Raw genomic sequence first — 21,954 nt, 5'->3', positions numbered from 1 at the left:
CTGTGAATATAGAGTGGATTAAAATTGTGTCTTTGCAAAAACTGATGAAGAGAGAGGAGGGACAGAGAGGGTGAGGGGCTGGTGGTGAAGAGGGGAGTGAGGGAAGTGTGACTGTCTTCTTGGAACTGTATGTATGGGAGTGCATGAAATCGGCTCTCTTTATATTAATAAGAATAATAATAATAAAAGCTTGAAAAAAAATCCATTGAGATGACTATTATACAGCTCCATTTGGCAGATGAGGAAACAGAAGTAAATGGGTACACTAGAGAATAGTCCACACATGAGAAAGGGAGAAAGGAGGGAAAGGGAAAGAAGGCAGGGAAGAAAGGAGAATGAATCACTGATCCTGGGTACTGGATAGGCTCCTGTTCCTGCTAAGGGATTAATAAATCCTGACAACAGCCATCTCAGTGTTACCATGACAATCATTCTGACCTGGAAATTCTCTGAAAGGGTGTTGGGAATGTCTAAAGCCTTGCAGGCCACATTTTGATAACCACTGCAAGAGACAAATACTATATATTAAACCAGGGTTATCTTTAAATGAAGATTTATAGAAACTATTGAAGTTATCATAAAAGACTATCAGTTTGATTTTCTGTATATAAAGAGAATTGAAAATGAATCTTGATGGGAATGGAAGGGGAGAGCGAGTGGGAAAGGGGAGGGTTGCGGGTAGGGGGGAAGTCGTAGGGGGGGAAGCCTTTGTAATCCATAAGCTGCACTTTGGAAATTTATATTCACTAAATAAAAAAAAAAGAAAAAAAAAAGACTATCAGTTTAAAATTCTTAGTCTGCTTAAGATCTTTGAAGGTAAAATGTGATCTAGAGTTTGGCAAACTAAAAAGAATTTGCTGGATAGAGGTTATCTAGCTCCTACTTTGGTCTCACAACTGGCAGGGGAACAGAATAATATGTTTCTTGCCATTAATTCTTTTTTTGTTTTTTGTTTTTTGTTTTTTTTTTTGACAGGCAGAGTTAGACAGAAAGAGAGAGAGAGACAGAGAGAGAAAGGTCTTCCTTTTTCCGTTGGTTCACCCTCCCAGTGGCCGCTAACGCCGGCGCACCGCCGATTCGAAGCCAGGAGCCAGGTGGTTCCTCCTGGTCTCCCATGCAGGTGCAGGGCCCAGGGACCTGGGCCATCCTCCATTGCCCTCCTAGGCCACAGCAGAGAGCTGGACTGGAAGAGGAGCAACCGGAACAGAATCCAGCGCCCCAACCGGGACCAGAACCTGGGGTGCCGGCGCCACAGGCAGAGGATTAGCCTAGTGAGCCGTGGCGTGGCCCGCCATTAATTCTTGAAAAGGATAATTAAAATGAAAGAGCAAAGCCATGTGACACCAATGGCTACCGGTCCTAGCCCATATTCATCAGCAATATTTTACAGCACACTGATGGCACTTGCACTCTGCATTATCACTCTGTACAAATAATTGCAAATATAAATGGTCTAACTTTTCTACTTGGCTTGAAACACCATATCTGAAACTCTCATATTATTCACTTGATACACATTACTCAAAGTATCTGCTAGGTATCAGGAAGAATTATAACAAAAGCAACTTTATTCTTTAGTGAATTTATAAAATATTAACATTCTTAATGACTTGACTTCTTAATGTCTGAAAAGTAATGAGTAATTCAAAGGTAAATTTCATATCACACACCATGTTATATTCTCTGTATCAGAGATATGTGGACTTGGAATTTTTACTCCAACCCAGATCAATGAAACAACTTAAAGACGATGCAAATGAATGAATTTATAGGTACCTCATACAATAAAGTTTAGTATTTTTTAAAAGAACATTTTAATGCAATAAAAGAGCTTGTATCAGGGCCAGCATTGTAGCCAGCACATTGTGGGTTATTCCTCCACCTGCAACACCACCAACTCACATGGGTGTCGCTTGAAGTTCTAGCTGCTCCACTTCTGATCCAACTCCCTGCTAATGCACCTAGTAAAACAGCATATAATGGCTCAAGTACTTGCGCCCCTGCCACCCATGTTGGGGACCAGGATGAAGCTCCAGGCTCCTGCTCATGGTCTGGACCAGCCCCAGCTATTTGGGGAGCAAACTAACAAATGGAAGACTAACTCTGCCTTTCAAATAAATAAATAATTATTAAAAAAAATAAGAGCTATATCATGATATAAAAACTAATCATAACAATTTTTATTTAATTCTTTCATTATAATTAAAATAACTGTCATTACTATTATTTCTTACCAGAAAACCTGAATTCTCCTTATCAAAAATCTAAAATACATTAAAGTAAACATTAGTCTACCTGTTCTATTCTTTTTTTTCTTTTTTAATTTCTTTTTAGGTAGAGAGAAAGAAAGAGAGAGAGAGATTTTCCATCTGCTAAATGGCTTCAATGGCCAAGGCTGAGCCAGACCAAAGCCAGAAGCCAGGCACCTCTTTCCAGATCTCCCAGGTGGCTGCATGGAGCTGGATTGGAAATGGAGCAGTCAGGCCACTAACCGGAGCACATATGGGATGCTGGCACCGCAGGTGCAGGCTCAACCTCTACACCACAGCACTGGCCCCAACCTGTTCTAAAAGCTCATCTAGAACAAATGAACAAGTGGAAATAATTTTTTACTCTAATTTCTTCACAAGTTATGGTGCTGTTTCTTTTAAGCAAAATATAATGCTTAGGTGTTACTAGAATTTTAACAATAGTGATAACACATTAGATTCACACACATCAACATAGTTTTCAGAGATACTTTCTATTTAGAACCCATGATAAAATCTGATACATCGTCAAAAAAATTAACAGTAAAGAAAAAGTAATTAATTTTAAACCAATAAAAGCCATCTTACCAATCTTGAGGCATAAGTTTAAGGGGCTGGTCTACGACTCTATAAGGTACTGTGACACTAATTGCAGTGCCTCCTGGTTGCATTTGGTCTTTTCTTCTCTGTATTAGTGTTTCATTTTCTCGTTGACAGCCCTGTTTCTTCTTTTCATCCGATGGGACAAATCTGAGAAAATGGAGTTAAGAGACAGTCAAATGTACTCAACATGATGAAAATGGAAAACAACATTCTGAATACTTTTATCACAAACTGATACTAATTTTTAGTCACAGTTTTTAAACACATGGTGATAGGGATGTGCCTTCTCATACCAACTTCACAACTTTAGAAAAAGTTAAAATTTCCATATCATTTAAAAATTTACCACAGATAATTATTTGCTCCTTATGGATTTATTTATCAATCAAGTTATAATTTTTATAGTTTGCATTAAAAAAAAATAAAGAAAAAAAGTCACAAACCCAACTGGTATCTACTGCAGACTTGCTGTTTGGTGTATGGGGTGAGACCCCCACATATTATTTGTAAAATAGAGAAAGAAAATGTCAAATATAACATTAGTAGTTGGGGTTTTGTAAATATTTAAGATTTATCTGAAAGTCAGAGTCCAGAGAGGGGGTTAAAGACAGAGAGATCTTCCATTCACTGGTTCACTCTCCAAATGGTGGTGTCAGGCAGAAGTCAGGAACCAGAAGCTTCTTCTGGGTCTCCCACATGGGTAGCAGGTGCTGAAGCACTCATGCCCTTTTCCATTGCTTTTCCCATGCCATTAGCAAAGAGCTGGATCAGATTTGGAGCAGTCAGAACATGAACCAGTGCCTACAGGAGACATCAACATCACAGGCAGTGGCCATACCCACCATGACACAGTGCTAACCACTAGCACTCTGAAGGATGAAACATATTTTTAAAACTTGGAAACTGACCTCTAATATAAAAACATAACGAAAGTACTTCAAGTAAACAGTAAGTCTAGTTCATTGCCCTTTCAGTTGCATCATACATGGAGACGTACAAAACATAGTTCCCGGCCCTCCTGAACTTATGTTCTAGATACATAAAATAAAGGGATCTCATTTTCCAAGAGAAAGATGCTTTGCTTTAACTTATCTCTATCCATCAATATCCAGATGGAATTAAATGTTTAAATTCCTAGGTATAATACTGCAACTTCCTCTTCTCTGGCTTGTGATATTTTAATATGATGTGAAAGTATAAAACTATATAAAATTACTTACAAACTTTTATAAAGATGAAAGAACTGCAAGATACAAATGAGTGACATATTATAATATCCAACTAATAAAGTCTGTTAAACCCCTAATTCCATTCCTGATGTGTCACAGCCATCGCTACATAGAATCTGCATGTTGACACATTGGTTGCTCCATGTGCTATCAAAGTGACTTATGTAGTTTTTTATTTAATCACAGTCCTAGGATTTTTTAAGGCCCAGTAGTTTAATTTTTGATTGTATTTAAGTATTTGCTTGAAAAAGTAGCCTTCTGTTAGCAGTAAAAGAGGTCTTATTTCAAAATGCTTTTCAGCCTGGATCTTATCTGATAATTTATGGACTGATTTTATGACCTTCACTCCTAGAGTACCCTAAAAAGACCAGTGGGGGCCGGCGCCATGACTCACTTGGTTAATCCTCTGCCTGTGGCACCGGCATCCCATATGGGCGCCAGGTTCTAGTCCCAGTTGCTCCTCTTCCAGTCCAGCTCTCTGCTGTGGCCGGGGTAGGCAGTGGAGGATGGCCCAAGTGCTTGGGCTCCTGCACCCACATGGGAGACCAGGAGGAAGCACCTGGCTCCTGGCTTCGGATCAGCGCTGTGCTGGCCATAGCGGCCATTTGGGGAGCAAACCAACGGAAGGAAGACCTTTCTCCCTGTCTCTCTGTCTAACTCTATCTGTCAAATAAATGATAATAAAAAGACCAGTGTTCCCAATCTAGCCAAAATCTGTTTCACTTGTTCACTCTACTATAACTTCATCAGAATTTCCATACAAACCAGAGCCTTCATTGTGGATGGAATTGGGTATTTCTCCCGATATGGACTGCACTACTTCCATGTCATCTCATGAACACCCTCACCTACTGCAATCTTTCTTTTTAAGTTTCCATAAAGCACTTGGTTGTTGCAAGAATATATTGAATTTGAGATCATTTCTCCAACAAGGAAGAATTCACAAATATCATGAATTTATGCTTCATTTCAGTGCATTTCTATACATGCAATAACATTTTTACTGGCATAAAATTTACAGAGTGAAATGCACAAATGAGTCCTGAGAAATGCATACCCAGTTTAAGCATCATTCCAATCAGAGGGTTAAGCCGCCCAGCCTGTGAAGCCTGCATCCAATAAGAGCATGGGTTCAACCCCTGGTTGTTCCAGTTCCAATTCAGCTCTCTGTAATGCGCCTAGAGAAGCAGCAGGGGGTAGCTCAAGGGCTCGGACCCTGTTACACATGTGGGAAATCCAAGTGGAGTTCCAGGCTTCTTGCTTCAACTTGGCCCACCCACAGCTATTATGGCAATTTTGGGAGTGAAGCAGTGGACAGAAGATCTCTGTCTCTCTCTAACTCTGCCTTTCAAATAAATAAATCCTCTTAAAAGAAAAAGTTTGTTCTTTTTTTATTATTGAGTAGAATTCTAACTAAAAATACACCACAATTTGTTTACCCGTTCCCCGCCAGTGGGCACTGATTGGTTGAGACTATAACAAAAACACTAGAGACTAAATGGTATATAAAGAACAAAAATTAATTTCTCACTCTTCTAGAGGCTGGGTAGTCCAAGATCCAGATGCTGGTAAAGTATCTGTGAAGACCTGCTTCCTGGTGCACAGACTGCAGAACAAGGGAGCTCCTCAGGCTGTCTTTCACAAAGGCACTGAGAGCGTTCTTGAGGGAGGTGCTCGAAAGAACTAAGGTGGCCTCAAAGGACTTACTTCCTAGTATTAAGTTGGTGATTAGGATTCAACACAAGAATTGGGGAGAGGAAGAGGGCACATTTAGTCTATAACAAGGCTGTTTCAAAATATGGGTTAGTTTCTCACAATCAAAAGATTGAATGTGATAATTTTGGTTTCACAGCCTATCACACCTGGATTTGATTTTGTACAATTTTGTACAATTTTGTAAGTCTTTATTACTAAAGTACTTTACATAATTCGTCATCTCCCCACTAGACTTCAGGTTTCTTGAAGGCAGAGCCAGTCACTCAGCAAGTGTGCTGTGCATTTATCCTGTCCTCAAATACTAGCTGAACCAAAAAGTCTAGTCTGAAAGAATCCTTATCATTTAAGATTTCTAAGGGCTCTGAAACTTCCATCAAGGAATGATGGCAATTATATATTAGAATGTATTTTTACAAAGATTTAAAAAGCACAGGCAAAAAGGAAGATTACAAAATTAAAATCTTAAATTTATGTCTTTTATTTCTGTTATGATAATATGCCAGACTTCCTAAGTAATGAACAATACTTCCAAAGAAAACAAAAAATTACTAATAAAGCATAAAAACATCTACTAGCAAGACAAAGAATGCTTGGTCTAAAGTCTCAGTAAACAAGGGAACTCACAAAAGTAGTAACACTGTACACTGCCATCCACAAAAGGCATACGCAAACCAATGAAACTCAGGTTGTTTTTAGTACCTCACTGGGCCTCTGGAAGAAAATACATCATGAATTCTCTTGGTGTAGTGAATCTAAACATGTACTTTTCCTCATAAAGCTGGGACTTTCGGGTTAAGTTCAGTGTAAACTGGAAATAAACCCACTGCCTCCTCTCTTTCCTCCCTAACTCCCAGCCCTAACCCCTACTCTGGCAATTAAAAGAAAATCAAATGTCTCAAAATCATAGGCTGTGGCGTAGTAGGTTAAGCTTCCATCTGTGGCTCCAGCATCACAAATGGGGGCCAGTTCATGTCCAGGCTGAACCTCTTGCAGTCCAGCTCTCTGCTGTGGCCTGGGAAAACAGTGGAAGATAGCCAAATGCTTTGGGTGGCTGCACCCGCATGGGAGACCCAGAGGAAGCTCCTGGCTTCAGGTCAGCCCAGCTCTGTTGTTGCAGCCATTTAGGGAGTGAACCAGTGGATAGAAAACATTTCTCTCTGTTTCTCCTTCTCTCTGTAACTCTACCTCTCAAATAAATAAATAAAACCTAAAATGGGGGGGGGGGGGGGGAACCCTGTGAACTGGACCTTACCTGCTGCAAGAACAATAATATCTGGATGCTAAACTCAAGGCCACCATTGTGGTGTAGCAGGGTAAAGCTGCAGCTTGAAATGTTAGCATTCTATACAGGTACCCATTCACATCCTGCTGCTCCATTTCCAATCCAGCTCCCTGCTAATGGCCTGGGAAATAATGGCCCAAGCTTTTGGGTCCCTGCTCTTGGCCCCTGGCCTCAGCCTCACCCAGCACCAGCCACTGTAGCCATCTGGAGTGAACTAGTGGATGGAAGATTGATCTCTCTCCTTCTATCCCTTAGCCCATCTCTGTAACTAGGCCTTTCAAAATAAATAAATAAATCTTAAAAAAGAAAAAAAAATCTTAAATCAAGAATCTAAAATAATGCTAGGTTGGTAATGCACCCAAGTGCTTAGCAAACACTATGTCAATTGTCTCTGGAATACTCCCACATTACTAGGAACTTGCAAAATTTCCACAGGAAAAAAATTTTGAGAAAAATGACAGTAAACAAGCCAGTGAAAAACAGTAAAATGAGTATTAAGAAACTAAATACATAAGTAAACAAAATATTGGGAATGACACATTCAAAATAAAAAGTTAATTGTGAAGTCCAAATGTTGCAATTATCAAAAATTAAAGCTGGTAAAACAGGCTTGCAAAAACCAGCAGGGAAAAAAATTACAAAGACAGACCAAATATTTGAAAAAGAACTAAAGAGAACCGCTAAAACTGAAATAAACAATATCTGAAATTTAAAATACAACAGATAGACTTAACATCAAATTAACACATGGTCAAATAGACACAATTATGAATTAAATCTTAAAAAACAAAAACAAGAAACAGAGACAAAGAGAGAGAATGCAGAACAGTTTAAGAAATACGGAAGACAGAATGAATGTATCTAAAGTATGTCCCATTTAAGTACCAGAAAGAAGAAAAAGGAGAGAGAAGAGCGGAGATGCACAGAGCTAATATATAAAGCATTAAGGGCCAAGACTTTCAGAACCAATGGGGAAGAAACCACAGATTTAATCCTAATGCATACCAAACAGGATTTACGAAAAGGAAATGTACATGCAGGCACAGAAGATAAATGTAAAATGACCTTTCTTGAAAATAACCACACACAGCCGATTTGCTTCACAGCACTCATTATCACACTAATGGCTGACTTCTCATCAACAAAGGAATTTATAACACAGTACACTAATATCATTAATATGATGATAAGAAAAAATTAAGCATCCATGTTGTTTCCCAAAACAGCTGCATCACCCTACAATGCCTGTGGCTACTGGAAACAAGAAGTGCATTGGGGTGGAATGTGAGCTCCAGGAGCTGGCTGGTCTGTGCCAGGCCCCAGGTAGTGTGCTCACAAGCCTACACTGAACAGCATCTACTGCAAGCACGGGAACCCCTCCACATCTCTGCCGTGTTCTAGCGTACGCAACCTCTGCTCTTCACACAGGAGCTCTGTCCTCTGAAGCTGCCATCCTGCCCAGAATCACCAAGTTTTATCCAACCAATGTATTTTTAATAATTTTGCAGTCTCAGATAGCAAGAGGAAATACCCAAATCCCCCTCGGCGCCCACATGACAGCTTTGAAGAAGTTACAGAAAACGGAACTCCATCCATAATCCCAAAGAAGAATTTTGGGTATTGCCTCTTGAGGGGGGAATGTTAGGTAGCAAGTCAGTTATGAGCTTATGTGTGTGCGACATAATGACATCTATGTCCAGCACATGCTGCATCTCAAGGTCATCCCGATGGTGTTTTGGGGGCAGCCCAGTATTCACATCCTACCCTGCACTGCCCCCTTCTACCTGATAACCTGCCAGGTGGAGGTACCCACCCCTTCTGCCTGATAATCTTCCACAATCTCCCAGGTGCAGCCCAGTATCTGCATCTCAAACACCCTGCTCCCTTCCTCCTGTCTGATAACATTTGCATCCATAAAGTCCTTTGTTTCAGACCTTCAAGAGAGAAGTTTTTCTATTTACATCCAAAAAGCCCTTTGTTCCAAGAGGAGCAGAGGTGGGGAAGCAAGACCCATCTCCTTAAAAACCCCCAGCCTCAACTGGACTGCGCGCTCAGCCCTCTGCCTCTCTGCTGAGCCGCCCGCCTGGCCTTGTCAGGTGTAATCTCTCCACTCAACATGTAACCTCGCTCCTTCCCCCCGACCCCAGTCTCTCAGGCTCTGTCTGGAGAGGTGCCCATCCGTCCTTACGAATGTCCCTTCCCTAATAAACCTTGCTATTTTACCTCCCCCCAAAAAATAATAATAATAATTTTGCAGTCTCACTAAACTTGTCAATATCATGCTTTTAGATTTAATGTATTTTTATTATTTTCATAACATAATCTTCATTTTGTTACTTAAAGATGTTGAAAGCAAAGATGGACTTTACTTTGTTTTGTTTCACTTATTGAAGGGCTAGAAAATTAAAAAATCCTCTATTTTACATAAAACAAAATAAAGTCTATGCCACCTTGAAATATGGGTTACAGCCAGTACCATAATTGTGTGGAGGAGGTTTCAATTATGCATTAATTACACAGCAAAGCCTCCAGCTGACTCAGCCAGCAGGGGAGATGTCAGTTTCAATGAGGTGTTAAACAATGAAGGGAGTGTTTCAAACTTGAAAGAAAAACTAGGCATGGTCTATCCTAAAAATGTGGCATGTTTGGTCTCTATGTAGCAAAGCTGAAGAGAAAGAAGACACTAAGTTTTACTTTGTGACTTCTATACATTATTAGATTTATAATAAGTTCAAATGAACACTGTTCTGGAGAATGATGAACTGAAGACAGAATTTCTTTTCTGACCTTTTCAAACTTACTGTGAATATTTGGTAATCAGTCAAATATGCCTATAAAAATATGTTATCAATTACTAAAAACTTTGAGAAACGAATGACAAATTTCAAAAAAATCATAAAAATGAGTTAGAAGGAACCTTGAAGATCACTTGATCCAAATACAGAGTGCAAAAAAAATTAGTATCAAGAACAATGAAGACACATGATAGCTAAAACGCAGTGTTTATGTGTAGATATGACTACATCAAAGTTGTTCAAAATTAGGTAGAAATACACCAAATCACGTTACATGCAAAACATAGCCAATTTTAAATTTCAGATACAGAAGTCATCCATTCCATTTTCCAATTTTAACATTTTTCTCTGCTCTCTTTTCTCAGCCATTTATTCAACACCATTATACAAACATTTTTATCAATTTAGCTGCAACTAACAATAGATTAAGAGGCCACTGTCTGAGAAATTCACTAACCTAGTTCAATGGACTGCTAGCAAACTGCAGAACACAGAAACCATCACCAAACAACAAAGAAGATGCATATAAAGACTCTAAATGACAATAAAGTACTTTTGCTTACTGACTATAAGGTAGACAGGAGAAACATGAAGACAGACACATAAACCAAACAGTTGTAAAGTGGTTAATGTGATCTATTGTTGTGTAGGTCTTACAGTTTCAGTCTGTTACCAAACCTATTTCACAATATGGGCCAAAAATGCATGTTATTCACCCAGTTGTGTATTACTTGAGGAATCTTATCAGGTGGCACATTCAATCAAAAGACCAACATCTGCCAGGACAGTAAAACTTTACTACAAAATTCATTTAATATAAAACTTCCACCTTCCCATCCTTTTATTGGAAAACAGTTCACTGAAAATTGTCATTCAAAATTTAACATATGGGTATACCAGTATGTGCCAAGCTACCTAGATTTTATTTGAAAGCAAATTAAATTGAAGCACTTAAAATATAACTCTGCATTTAGTAACACCTAAACAAGCAAATACTACAACTTACTTTGCTTCCATTTTTAAACAATTTAAGTATTTCTAAAATAAGGTTGTTTTTCATTTCTTTCTTACAGAATAATCAGTCACTTTACTGAGAAAAATACCAGAGCATCCACACTTTTCTTTCTGGATGTTAATTAAAGACATTTTCCTAATTACAGTAAAAATATTTAATAAGTTTTTAACATTAGACCAGTCTATAGAGCAATATAATTATATTAATATGGAACTGAGGCTTTGGATTTTATAGAGGAGCTTTTGTTCTTGGTGGTCATCACATCCATGAAAGCCAGGATAAAACTCAACTTCTTGATCTCAAAGTCTGTTAAGTGTCCACACTATCCAAAAGGTTACACTGAATTGGTCATCAGGAGGCCTGGTTTTATTTCCATGTATTTCATATTCTTTTTAGGTCTCAAATTGTAAAAAAATAACTAAATAAAAATTTCCAGTATCTGCTTTGATTAAAAAAGTGCATTGTTTCAGTTCACAATTGATCACTCTGATAGGTCTACGAGTCAAAGAGATCACACAAACAAGACTAGTGTCTGCTAATACTAACTGACAGAATCAAAAAGGGAAAAAAACGATCCAACATGGGAAGCGGGACACACAGCAGACTCACAGAATGGCAGATGTCCTAAACAACACTCTGGCCTCAGAATCAGCCCTTAAGGCATTCGGATCTGGCTCAAGAGCCCATGAGAGTATTGTAGGCATGGAAAGCCAAGACACTCTGGCAAAAAAAAAAAAAAAGAAGAAGAAGAAGAAGAAGAAGAAGACCTAAATGAAAGATCTCTGTGAGTGAGATAGATCCCAGTGGAAAGAACGGGGCCATCAAAGAAGGAGGTACCTTTCTCTGAAGGGAGGAGAGAACTTCCACTTTGACTATGACCCTATCGGAATAAGATCAAAGTTGGCGAACACTAAAGGCTTCCATAGCCTTGGCAACTCATGACTAGAGCCTAGGGAGATTACTGACACCATAAACAAGAGTGTCAAATTGTTAAATCAACAACAGGAGTCACTGTGTACTTACTTCTCATGTGGGATCTGTCCTTAATGTGTTGTCCAATGTGAAGTAATGCTATAACTAGTACTAAAACAGTATTTTTACACTTTCTGTTTCTGTGTGGGTGCAAACTGATGAAATCTTTACTTAGTATATACTGAATCGATCTTTGGTATATAAAGATAATTGAAAAAAAAAAAAAAAAAAACCCTGGTGTTAAATTGGAAATTGCATAGAAAATTAATCAATTTTTTAAAAATATCATGTAGGATCTCTGCCTTTAATGTGCTGTACACTGTTATGTAATGCTATAACTAGTACTCCAACAATATTTTTTCACTTTGTGTTGCTATATGGGGGCAAACTGTTGAAATCTTTACTTAATATATACTAAACTGATCTTCTGTATATAAAGAGAATTGAAAATGAATCTTGATGTGAATGGAAGGGGAGAGGGAGCGGGAAAGGGGAGGGTTGTGGGTGGGAGGGAAGTTATGGGGGGGGGCTGTACTTTGGAAATTTATATTCATTAAATAAAAGCTAAAAATAAATAAATAAATAAATAAATATAAAAAAGTGCATTATGTACATTCTAAGTAAAGCTTTTAATGCCTGATAATTGTTGAGGTTTGATTTGAACAAATTTATCAATTGTAATTAATGGCTTCTAACTCACCAACATCACTATCCTAGAAGGTGGACTTATGGTATTATTTACTCATGTAGCTGCTTGCTTTGTTTTGCTTAGTGAATTATCATATTCAACACAGCCTATCATCTCCCCAAATGAAGGTGATCATCAAATTCATCTGGATCTCCTGAAGTCAGACACTGGCATGACCGATTAAAGACTCAAACTCATTTCTGATGCTGAATGTATATCAAAGCCAACAATCTACTCAGTTAAGAGGCAAATATTTTATGAAATATTTTCTGGGGGCTGGTCTTCTGGTGTAGCAGGTAAGGCAACCATCCTATACAGGCATTGGTTTGTGTCCCAGCTGCTCCACTTCCAATCCAGCTTCCTGCTAATGACTTGTGAAAGAAAAGCAATGAAGGGGCCATCGCTGTGGCACAGCAGGTCAATCCTCCCCGTGCAGTGCCAGCATCCCATATGGGCACTGGTTCAAGTCCCAGCTGTTCCTCTTCCAATTCAGCTCTCTGCTATGGCCTGGGAAAGCAGTGGAAGATGGCCCCAAGTGCTTGGGCCCCTGCACCCACATGGGAGACCCAGAAGAAGCTCCTGGTTCCAGATTGGCGCAGCTCCAGCCATTGCAACCATTCAGGGAGTGAACCAGCAGATGAAGACCTTTCTCTGTCTCTCCCTCTCAGTCTGTAACTCTACCTCTCAAATAAATAAAGAACATTTTAAAGAAAAGAGGGAAGGGGAGCAATGGAAGATGGCCCAAGTGCTTGGGCCCCTGGTGCCCCTAGTTGGGAGACCTGGCTGAAGCTCCAGGGTCCTTGCCAGCCCTGAGGCCAGCTGGGGAGTGAAGCAATGGATAGAAGATCTCTCTGTCTCTCCATCTCTTTCTCTCTCTCTGTCTGTAACCTGACTTTTTTTTTTTTTTTTTTTTTTTTTAAGATTTCTTTATCTGAAAGGCAGAGGCATAGAAAGAGACTGACAAACAGAGAGAGGTCTACCATTCAATGGTTCACTCCCCAGATGGCTGCAACAGCCAGAGCTGTGCTAATTTGGTGCCAGGAGCCAGGAGCCAGGAGCTTCTTTCCAGGTCTCCCATGTGGGTGCAGGGGCCCAACCACTTGGGCCATCTTCCACTGCTTTCCCAGGCCATAGCAGAGAGCTAGATTGGAAGTGAACAGCCAGGACTCGAATCGGCACCAACAGACAGATGTTTTTACCTGCTACACCACAGCACCAACCCCTACAACTGACTTTCAATTAAATAAATATATCTTTAAAAAAACAAAAGAAAAGAAATTTTCTGATACTTTAACAGACTGCTTCCAATCAAGTGTAAAGGAAGTATGTTTTTCTTGACAGGGCTCTGCAGAAGCAGAAGCAAAGGCGTTAACTTCAATGTGACTCAGCTCTGATTTCAATTTGAATGTGTATTATACTGGTAGACCAGAAAGCTTCATGTTAAGGACATAACACTAAAATAAACTTTAGGCTTGGGATATTCTTGGAGCACTGACAAAGGAGTCACCAAATCACACTCAAGGGCAGACCTTCAATCCAGGCATCCTTCAAACGCAGCCATGTTACGATTAGTGAGCAACAACCAAATTAATAACACCCACATTAAATCATCAGATACGCAACACAAATGGAGCACTTGACAATTTCTGTAAAGCACCATTAGTACTGAACACTACTAAAAATGCTCTAAACTGTTAACCCTATCTCTAGAGTGATTACAGCATTTTACTTAAAAAAAAGATTGTGATTTTTGAGTGCTTCTATTGTCTTTACCCCTATTTTTGATAAAAAGCATTCTGACAAAAGGAACAATCATAAAATCCTATATTACCAAGCACTGTTTAACTGAATACATAAAATATTTACCCATGTTAGTAATTAGTATGACCGGGGCGGGGGGTGGGGGTGGGTGGAGAGTCTACCAAGAAAAACTCATTATTGCCTGGTTGAAGCTCCAGGGTCCTTGCCAGCCCTGGCCACTGAGGCCAGCTGGGGATTGAAGCAACAGATAAAAGATCTCTGTCTCTCCATCTCTCTCTCTATCTATAACTGACTCTTCCACTGCCCATGCTGGGTCTAATTAAACTTGACAGCATTCTGAATATCACTTAACATGGTTCCTACATATATTGCTGGCTGATACATATATTGTTAAAACTTATTTAAAACAATTTTACCATTGTCATTTTTTCTGTGAACAATGAATCCAAGCAGTATAAATATTAAAGCAACATATCATCTTCAAAAGTGATGTGTCTATTCATATTCATTAACACAAAAAGAACTGTTACTGGAAAACATATATTAGGTAAATTTTAAGTCTAAAGCTGGTTGTGGAGGCAAGACATTCATTTTGAACCCACTACCATGATGCACATTTATTAGGACAAATTCAGTACAACTAACTATACTCATTTGAAAAAAATGTGGGAGACACTAAAAATTTCAAAAAGTGAAGCATCTAGAAACTTTCATGTTGGGTATGTGCTTCTATTTTACTTCTTTAATTTTTACTGCTAACTAGGGTATACAATTATGCCCCACCCACCAGACCCTATCTAGGTATACTTCTAAATTTGATTTAAAACTTCTTAAGCTCATCAGGGTATAAATCAAAAGGAACAATTCACTTTAAAAGTTAATCCAACAGCATCCTTTTCATGAGGACTTTTGCAGGAACTTTCTGTAATTTTCCCTAGAGTTATATAAAAGAATGTACTGTTTTTTTAAATTATATTTCAGGTTCTCTGTAAAGCCTACATAACACAAAAATCAAAATTCTGTTCTCTCAAAATAAGCAATACTCAATCAGTAACAGCTTCTTCTCAATGAAACCTCCATGTCCTAAGAAAGAAATAGTTTCAAACAATTACTTACTTTAAATCCTGAAGAAGATCTTTTGCATTAAGCATGGTTATTAAAGAGGTGGTAGCTGCAGGAATTATGATAATTGGTGTTCGAGAACCTGTAAAGACAAATTTTTAAGTGGTAGTAAACATACTATTACTATGAAAATTACACTTACTTTCCCTATCAAAAGTTAATAGTTCATAAATTTGTAACTTTAGCTCTTTTGAGCCAAAAAAACCACCTTAAGCCACTGTGATATTACAAGTATTTAATAATCACTGTGGCTTGAGTACTGATCAAGAATGGATATCAGAATGGATATCAAATACAAACATTTGATGCTACAAAAACACAACACCAGCCCTGGTTATGCCATCTAGCTCATCCACATTTATTTATTAAAGTGAGTGTAAAATCATACGTACAACCTCACCTTTCTTCTGATTTGGGGGAGGTCTTGCTTGTGAAACTGCAATGGGAGAAAAAACAATCACAACTGTTGTAAAACAATTCAAACTTGCAAACTTACAAGGAAGTCCTAAAATTACTCGTATTCACATGGCTAAATATCAAATTTAAAAATAGATACTGTAGAGCCGGCGCTGTGGCTCAACAGGCTAATCCTCCGCCTGGCGGCGCCGGCACTCTGGGTTCTAGTCCCGGTAGGGGCACTGGATTCTATCCCAGTTGCCCCTCTTCCAGGCCAGCTCTCTGCTATGGCCAGGGAGTGCAGTGGAGGGTGGCCCAAGTCCTTGGGCCCTGCACCCCATGGGAGACCAGGAGAAGCACCTGGCTCCTGCCTTCGGATCAGCGCGGCACGCCGGCCGCGGCACGCCGGCCACAGCGGCCATTGGAGGGTGAACCAAAGGCAAAGGAAGACCTTTTTCTCTGTCTCTCTCTCTCTCACTGTCCACTCTGCCTGCCAAAAATGAAAAAAAAAAAAAAAATAGATACTATAATCTCCTCAAGTAATATTATTTCTCGGCTCCACAAAAGTATTGACATGCCTTAGCATCACTCAACAATCTGTAGCCACAAGCAAAGTGAACATATTACAATGTCAGGCCCCAAGTATCAACTTTCATGGATATTTAGAGGTCTAGCAAGGAAGAACATACACATAATCTCACAATAACCTAATCATCACTGAAACACAAAAACAGGGTACTTCAAGAGCATACAACATTATGGCAAAGGGTATGAGACAAGGGTAAATAACCATATCAGTAGAAAGAGAACGGAGTTAAATGCAGCTTAGACCTACAATATTTCTTACATTTTTTTCTTTTTTTTTAAAGATTTGTTTATTTGAAAATTATTGTTACACATAGGGAGAAGGAAAGGCAGAGAGAGAGGTCTCCCATCCACTGGTTCACTCCCCAACTGGTCACAATGGCCGGACTTGTGCCAATCTGAAGCTAGGAGCCAGGGGCTTCTTCTGGGTCTCCCACATGGGTGGGACTTGGGCCATCTTCTAATACTTTCCCAGGCCATAGCAGAGAGCTGGATTGGAAGTGGAAAAGCTGGGACTTGAACTGGCGCCCAAATGGGATGCCAGCACTGTAGGCATTGGCTCTACCCACTATGTCACAGCGCTGTCCCCATCTCTTTTAAAAACTGTTTTACTTTTTATTAGAATAGGACAAAAGGGGCTGGTGTTGTTGCACAGTGGGTTATCCACCACCTGTGACACTGACACCCCATATAAGCACTGGTTCACATCTTGGCTGCCCAGCTGCCAATCCAGCTACCAGCTAATGTGCCTGGGAAAGCAAAGTAAGATGGCCCAAGTTCTTAGGTCTCTGCACCCATGTGGGAGACCTGGATACATTTCCTGGCTCCCAGCTTCAGCAGGGTTATTGTGGCCATTTGCGGAGCAAACTGTAACTTTTGTCTTTCAAATAAACAAATAAATCTTAAAAAATAAATAAGATTTAAAACCAATGAGTCATGTATATCTAGTTTACATTACCAAGGTTCCCTGGAGTGTAAGGATCAAGGAGGGGATACTGTGAACTACTAATGATAAGCCTGATTTTTTTTTAAAAAAAAAAAAAAAGGAGGTAGTGAGGGCTGACACTGTGGTGTAAGTGGGTGGAGTCACAGCTTTCAACACCAGAATTCTGTGTGTGCTGGTTGGAGTGCTGGCTACTCTGCTTCCCATCCAGCTTCCTGCTAATTCGCCTGGGAAAGTAGAAGATGCAAGTACTTCAGTCCCTGCCGTGTGGGACATGAGAGACAACAAGGGTTTTCTTGGTTCTGGGGTTCAGCCTGGCCCAGACCTCGCTGTTTTCGTCATCGGGATTAAACTGGATGGAGGAGATTGCTCTCTCTACCCTCTCTTGTCACTCAGTCTCCCCGCCACCATCAAGATTTATTTATTTTATCTGAAAGGCAGAGTTGGAGAGACAGAGGGAGAGGGAGAAGGAACAAGAACTTCATTTGCCGTTTCACTCCCCAGTTGGTTGAGAGAGAGAGAGAGAGAGAGAGAGAGAGAGAGAGAACGAACAGGAACTTCATTTGCTGTTTCACTCCCCAGTTGGTTGCAACAGCCAGGACTGGGCCATACTAAAGCCAAGAGCCAGGAGCTTCTTCCAGGTCTCCCATACTGGGTGCATGGGCACAAGCACTTGGGCCATCTTCTGATGCTTTCCAAGGAGCATCAGTAGGGAGCTGGATTGGAAGTAGAGCAGCCAGGAATCAAACTGGCGCCCACTTAGGATGCCAACGCTGCAGGAGGCAACTTAACTTGCTACACCACAGTGCCAGCCCCACCCTTGGTCTTTCAAATAAATAAATATTTTGATAAAAGGAGAGGTATGTGTGTAAGATGGTGGTGAACAGAATAACACAAGAAGTCAGTATGGCAGAGGGGTCAACAGCAAGCATCTGTACTCAAGATGATTTTAAGTTCCAGTATCCCCATTTTGTCACTTTTTAGGCAAATTATCCTGGGAAGTTGATTCACTTGGCTAGGTCTCAGTTCCCTCAACTGTAAAATCGAGGTAAGAGTTTCCACATCTTGCTATTTTATAAGATTTATTTATTTATTTATTTATTCAAAAGTCAAAGTCACAAGAGACAGTGGGAGAGAGGGAAAGGCAGAGAGAAAGAGAGAGATCTTCCATCTGCTGGTTCACTCTGATCCGGCTCCCTGTTACTGGCCTGGGAAAAGCAGCAGCAAATGGCCCAGATGTTTGGGCCTCCACATCTTGATATTTTAAAAAACAATAATGTGGGGCTAGCATTGTGGCAGAGTGGGAGTGGGTTAAGCTGCTGCCCGTGACTCAGATATCACATGTGGACAAGTTTCATACTCCGGGCCAATACCACTTCCGATCTAACTCCCTGCTAATGCCAATGGTAAAGTAATGGAAGATGGCCCAAGTGCTTGTGCCAATGTGATTTTAGAATTACCTAAGTGAAAATGTACTACAAATAAAATGATAAACTAATCTGTACCTTTGAAACTCCCAAAAAATTAGTAAAAGCATCCAATTAAATTCTTGTGTGGGCCTTAAATTATAGTCACTTTTAACAGTACTAAAGAAGTAAAAAGGGCAGACAGTCTAGCCTAGCACTGCAGTTATACTAAATATAAAATAAATACCAAATTCCAAAATATTTAAGATAAATTTAGTGTTGGTAAGTACATACATTTATAAAAATCAATCTTTTTAGGTGCTAAAAGGGGAGAAAATCCTTCCCAAATGAATCAAAATTGTCTTTGCTTAACAAATACTTTCAAGAAATGATTACAGAATGCCTCAGTAACACAGATATTTGACATTCTAAAGATCAAAGCTATACAACAATCTATTAAAATTATGATTCAGTGCTTTTGTGTGGAGAAAAACCCACATCAGCACATTCTATCACAGAGCTCAGATGCACCTGTTGGGAAACAAATGAACAGACTCTGGAAACATTTTTAAAAGTCTTAAGCCCGGCGCCGCGGCTCACTAGGCTAATCCTCCGCCTAGCGGCGCCGGCACACCGGGTTCTAGTCCCGGTCGGGGCGCCGGATTCTGTCCCGGTTGCCCCTCTTCTAGGCCAGCTCTCTGCTGTGGCCAGGGAGTGCAGTGGAGGATGGCCCAAGCCCTTGGGCCCTGCACCCCATGGGAGACCAGGATAAACACCTGGCTCCTGCCATCGGAACAGCGCGGTGCGCCGGCCGCAGCGCGCTACCGCGGCGGCCATTGGAGGGTGAACCAACGGCAAAAGGAAGACCTTTCTCTCTGTCTCTCTCTCACTGTCCACTCTGCCTGTCAAAATTTAAAAAAAAAAAAAAAAAGTTTAAAAAAAAAAAGTCTTAATCAAAGTAAAAAATACTTTCTTAAAGATTTCTGTTCACTTTCCGATTACACTTATTTATTCTAGTAAATGTTTTTATGGTGTAACTTTAAAACTCATTCAAATATGAAGTGCTATAGATTCTTAGTGTTATATAAATAGAGTGTTAAAAAACCTATTTTATATTTTTATATGAGTTTTGAAGCAAACTGGGGGAAAAAATTGAGTAAAGCAAGCAATGAAGTCCAGTAGAGCTGTTTAAATGCATGACAGGAAAGTAAATAATTCAACATGCTTTTCATTTTAGATTCTTTGTTTGTCTCCTAAGAACAGAAATTTATTAATGGTGCTAAATGAATTTTACCAAGCGTTTTATGACTATTGTTGCAATTTTTAGATCTGCTTAAGCAATATCAGCAGTTAACTGCAAGAAATGTGTTTAACTTTCAACGTACTTGAAGTAAAATTTTCAAATTATTAAAACAGTGTAAGTATAAAAATTCAGTTACATCTATTTGGGAAAAGCAAAAACCAGCTTTATACTTTTACCTGGTCTGGGTACTGGCTGTGCTGCAGGAGTCTGAGTCTTACGGGCAGATGCACCTTCCTTGAAAAAATAAAGATTGATATGATGTCAAAGATTCTTTACATTAAAAAAATCCCAATTACTGCAAAGACATCTCAAGTCTCTGTCAAAAATATCAAACCCTTCACTTTCTCTCATTAAAAATCACCTACTCATCAAATGTACTATGACCCCGAGTTTAAAACAAACAGAAAAAGGTCAAAACCACCCATTATCTTTTATGGTATTAGTTATGATGCATAGTAATTAAGATCTTCAGTGGAAAATAAATTTAAACTATTATCACTGAGTATTTATATAATATTTTTAGTGACTTAATTGCTAAAAATTTTAATGTCTCATAAATGTCATCACTTGATGTAAAGCCAAGTCAACCTTTCTATTCTCTAAAAAGTCTCAAAATGAATAAATGCTGCATGACCTCACATTAGAAACATGTAAACATGAGGCTGGAACTGTGGAGTAGAGGGTAAAGCTGCTGCCTACAGTGCTGGCATCCCATTCAGGCGCCGGTTCGAGTACCAGCTGCTCCACTTCCGATTCTATCTCTGCTATGGCCTGAGAAAACAGTAGATTATGGCCCAAGTCTCTAGGCCCCTGCATCCACGTGGGAGACCCCAAAGAAGCTCCTGGCTCCTGGCTTTGGATCGACTCAGCTCCAGCTGTTGCAGCCATCTGGGGAGTGAATCAGCAAGAAGACCTTCCTTTCTCTCTCTCTCTCTCTCTCTCTCTCTCTCTCTCTCTCCCCTCTCTCTCTCTGTAACTCTCTCAAATAAATAAATAAAATCTTTTAAAAAATTTTCCAAAGAAACACTGCTAAATAACGCTATCACTATATTCTCTTCACAATGTGAGGTTTCACATGGCAAAATAGTTTGAAATGGAAGGTTATCCTACAGCATTTTTTAAAACTAAACTGAACAATTAGTACCAGAAGAGAAAATGCTTTCACTTTCAATACAACTTTCCTAGCAGGCAGTTACATCATAGAAACTACCCTTTTTGCGGCGCCAGCACACCGGGTTCTAGTCCCGGATGGGGTGCTGGATTCGATCCCGGTTGCCCCTCTTCCAGGCCAGCTCTCTGCTATGGCCCGGGAAGGCAGTGGAGGATGGCCCAAGTCCTTGGGCCCTGCACCCCATGGGAGACCAGGAGAAGCACCTGGCTCCTGCCTTCGGATCAGCGCGATGCGCTGGCCACAGCAGCCATTGGCGGGTGAACCAACGGTAAAAAGGAAGACCTTTCTCTCTGTCTCTCTCTCTCTCACTATCCACTCTGCCTGTCCAAAAAAAAAAAAAAAAGAAACTACCCTTTCTTGAAGGAAACAAAAATTATAGCAGCAATTAGCAAAAACTCCTGGAGAGGAAAAAAATAGGGTATACCTGAAGGCAGCAAATATTCTCACTATTCTGCATTTAGTTATACAATGATATACTTAATACTGAGTCACTTCATGTGCAGGTGACTCATGGATGTGAACATTCAGCTTGTGAAAACTTATCAAGCTTGTTTATGTTATGGTCATGCTTCTTCAAGTAAATTAAATTCAGATAAAACTCGTAACGTGAAACACTTGTGAGTCACCACTAGAGAATATACAAAACATTTAACATCATCAAAATATGAGGAAATTTTCTGATCATATTTGTTTCTAAGTTTATTCTGGAGAATATAGC

The 21,954-nt window shown here is 39.7% G+C and overlaps 1 protein-coding gene across 1 annotated transcript in view; it reads right to left on the bottom strand.

The window, feature by feature from the left end:
* The window catches only part of CDC73 (cell division cycle 73), a 131,392-nt gene that overhangs the window by 13,801 nt on the left and 95,637 nt on the right, over positions 1-21,954 (bottom strand). Inside the window, exons 11-14 of the mRNA XM_062211532.1 lie at positions 20,242-20,299; positions 15,833-15,868; positions 15,427-15,514; positions 2,838-2,999 (exon numbers count right to left, since the gene is read on the bottom strand). Of these exons, the coding sequence (XP_062067516.1) occupies positions 2,838-2,999; positions 15,427-15,514; positions 15,833-15,868; positions 20,242-20,299 (344 nt within the window). The remainder of the gene's footprint in view (positions 1-2,837; positions 3,000-15,426; positions 15,515-15,832; positions 15,869-20,241; positions 20,300-21,954) is intronic.

This window comes from Lepus europaeus, chromosome 14 (genome assembly GCF_033115175.1).
Source record: "Lepus europaeus isolate LE1 chromosome 14, mLepTim1.pri, whole genome shotgun sequence".
NCBI lineage: Eukaryota > Metazoa > Chordata > Mammalia > Lagomorpha > Leporidae > Lepus > Lepus europaeus.
This window is presented reverse-complemented; position numbering and strand designations above follow the sequence as displayed.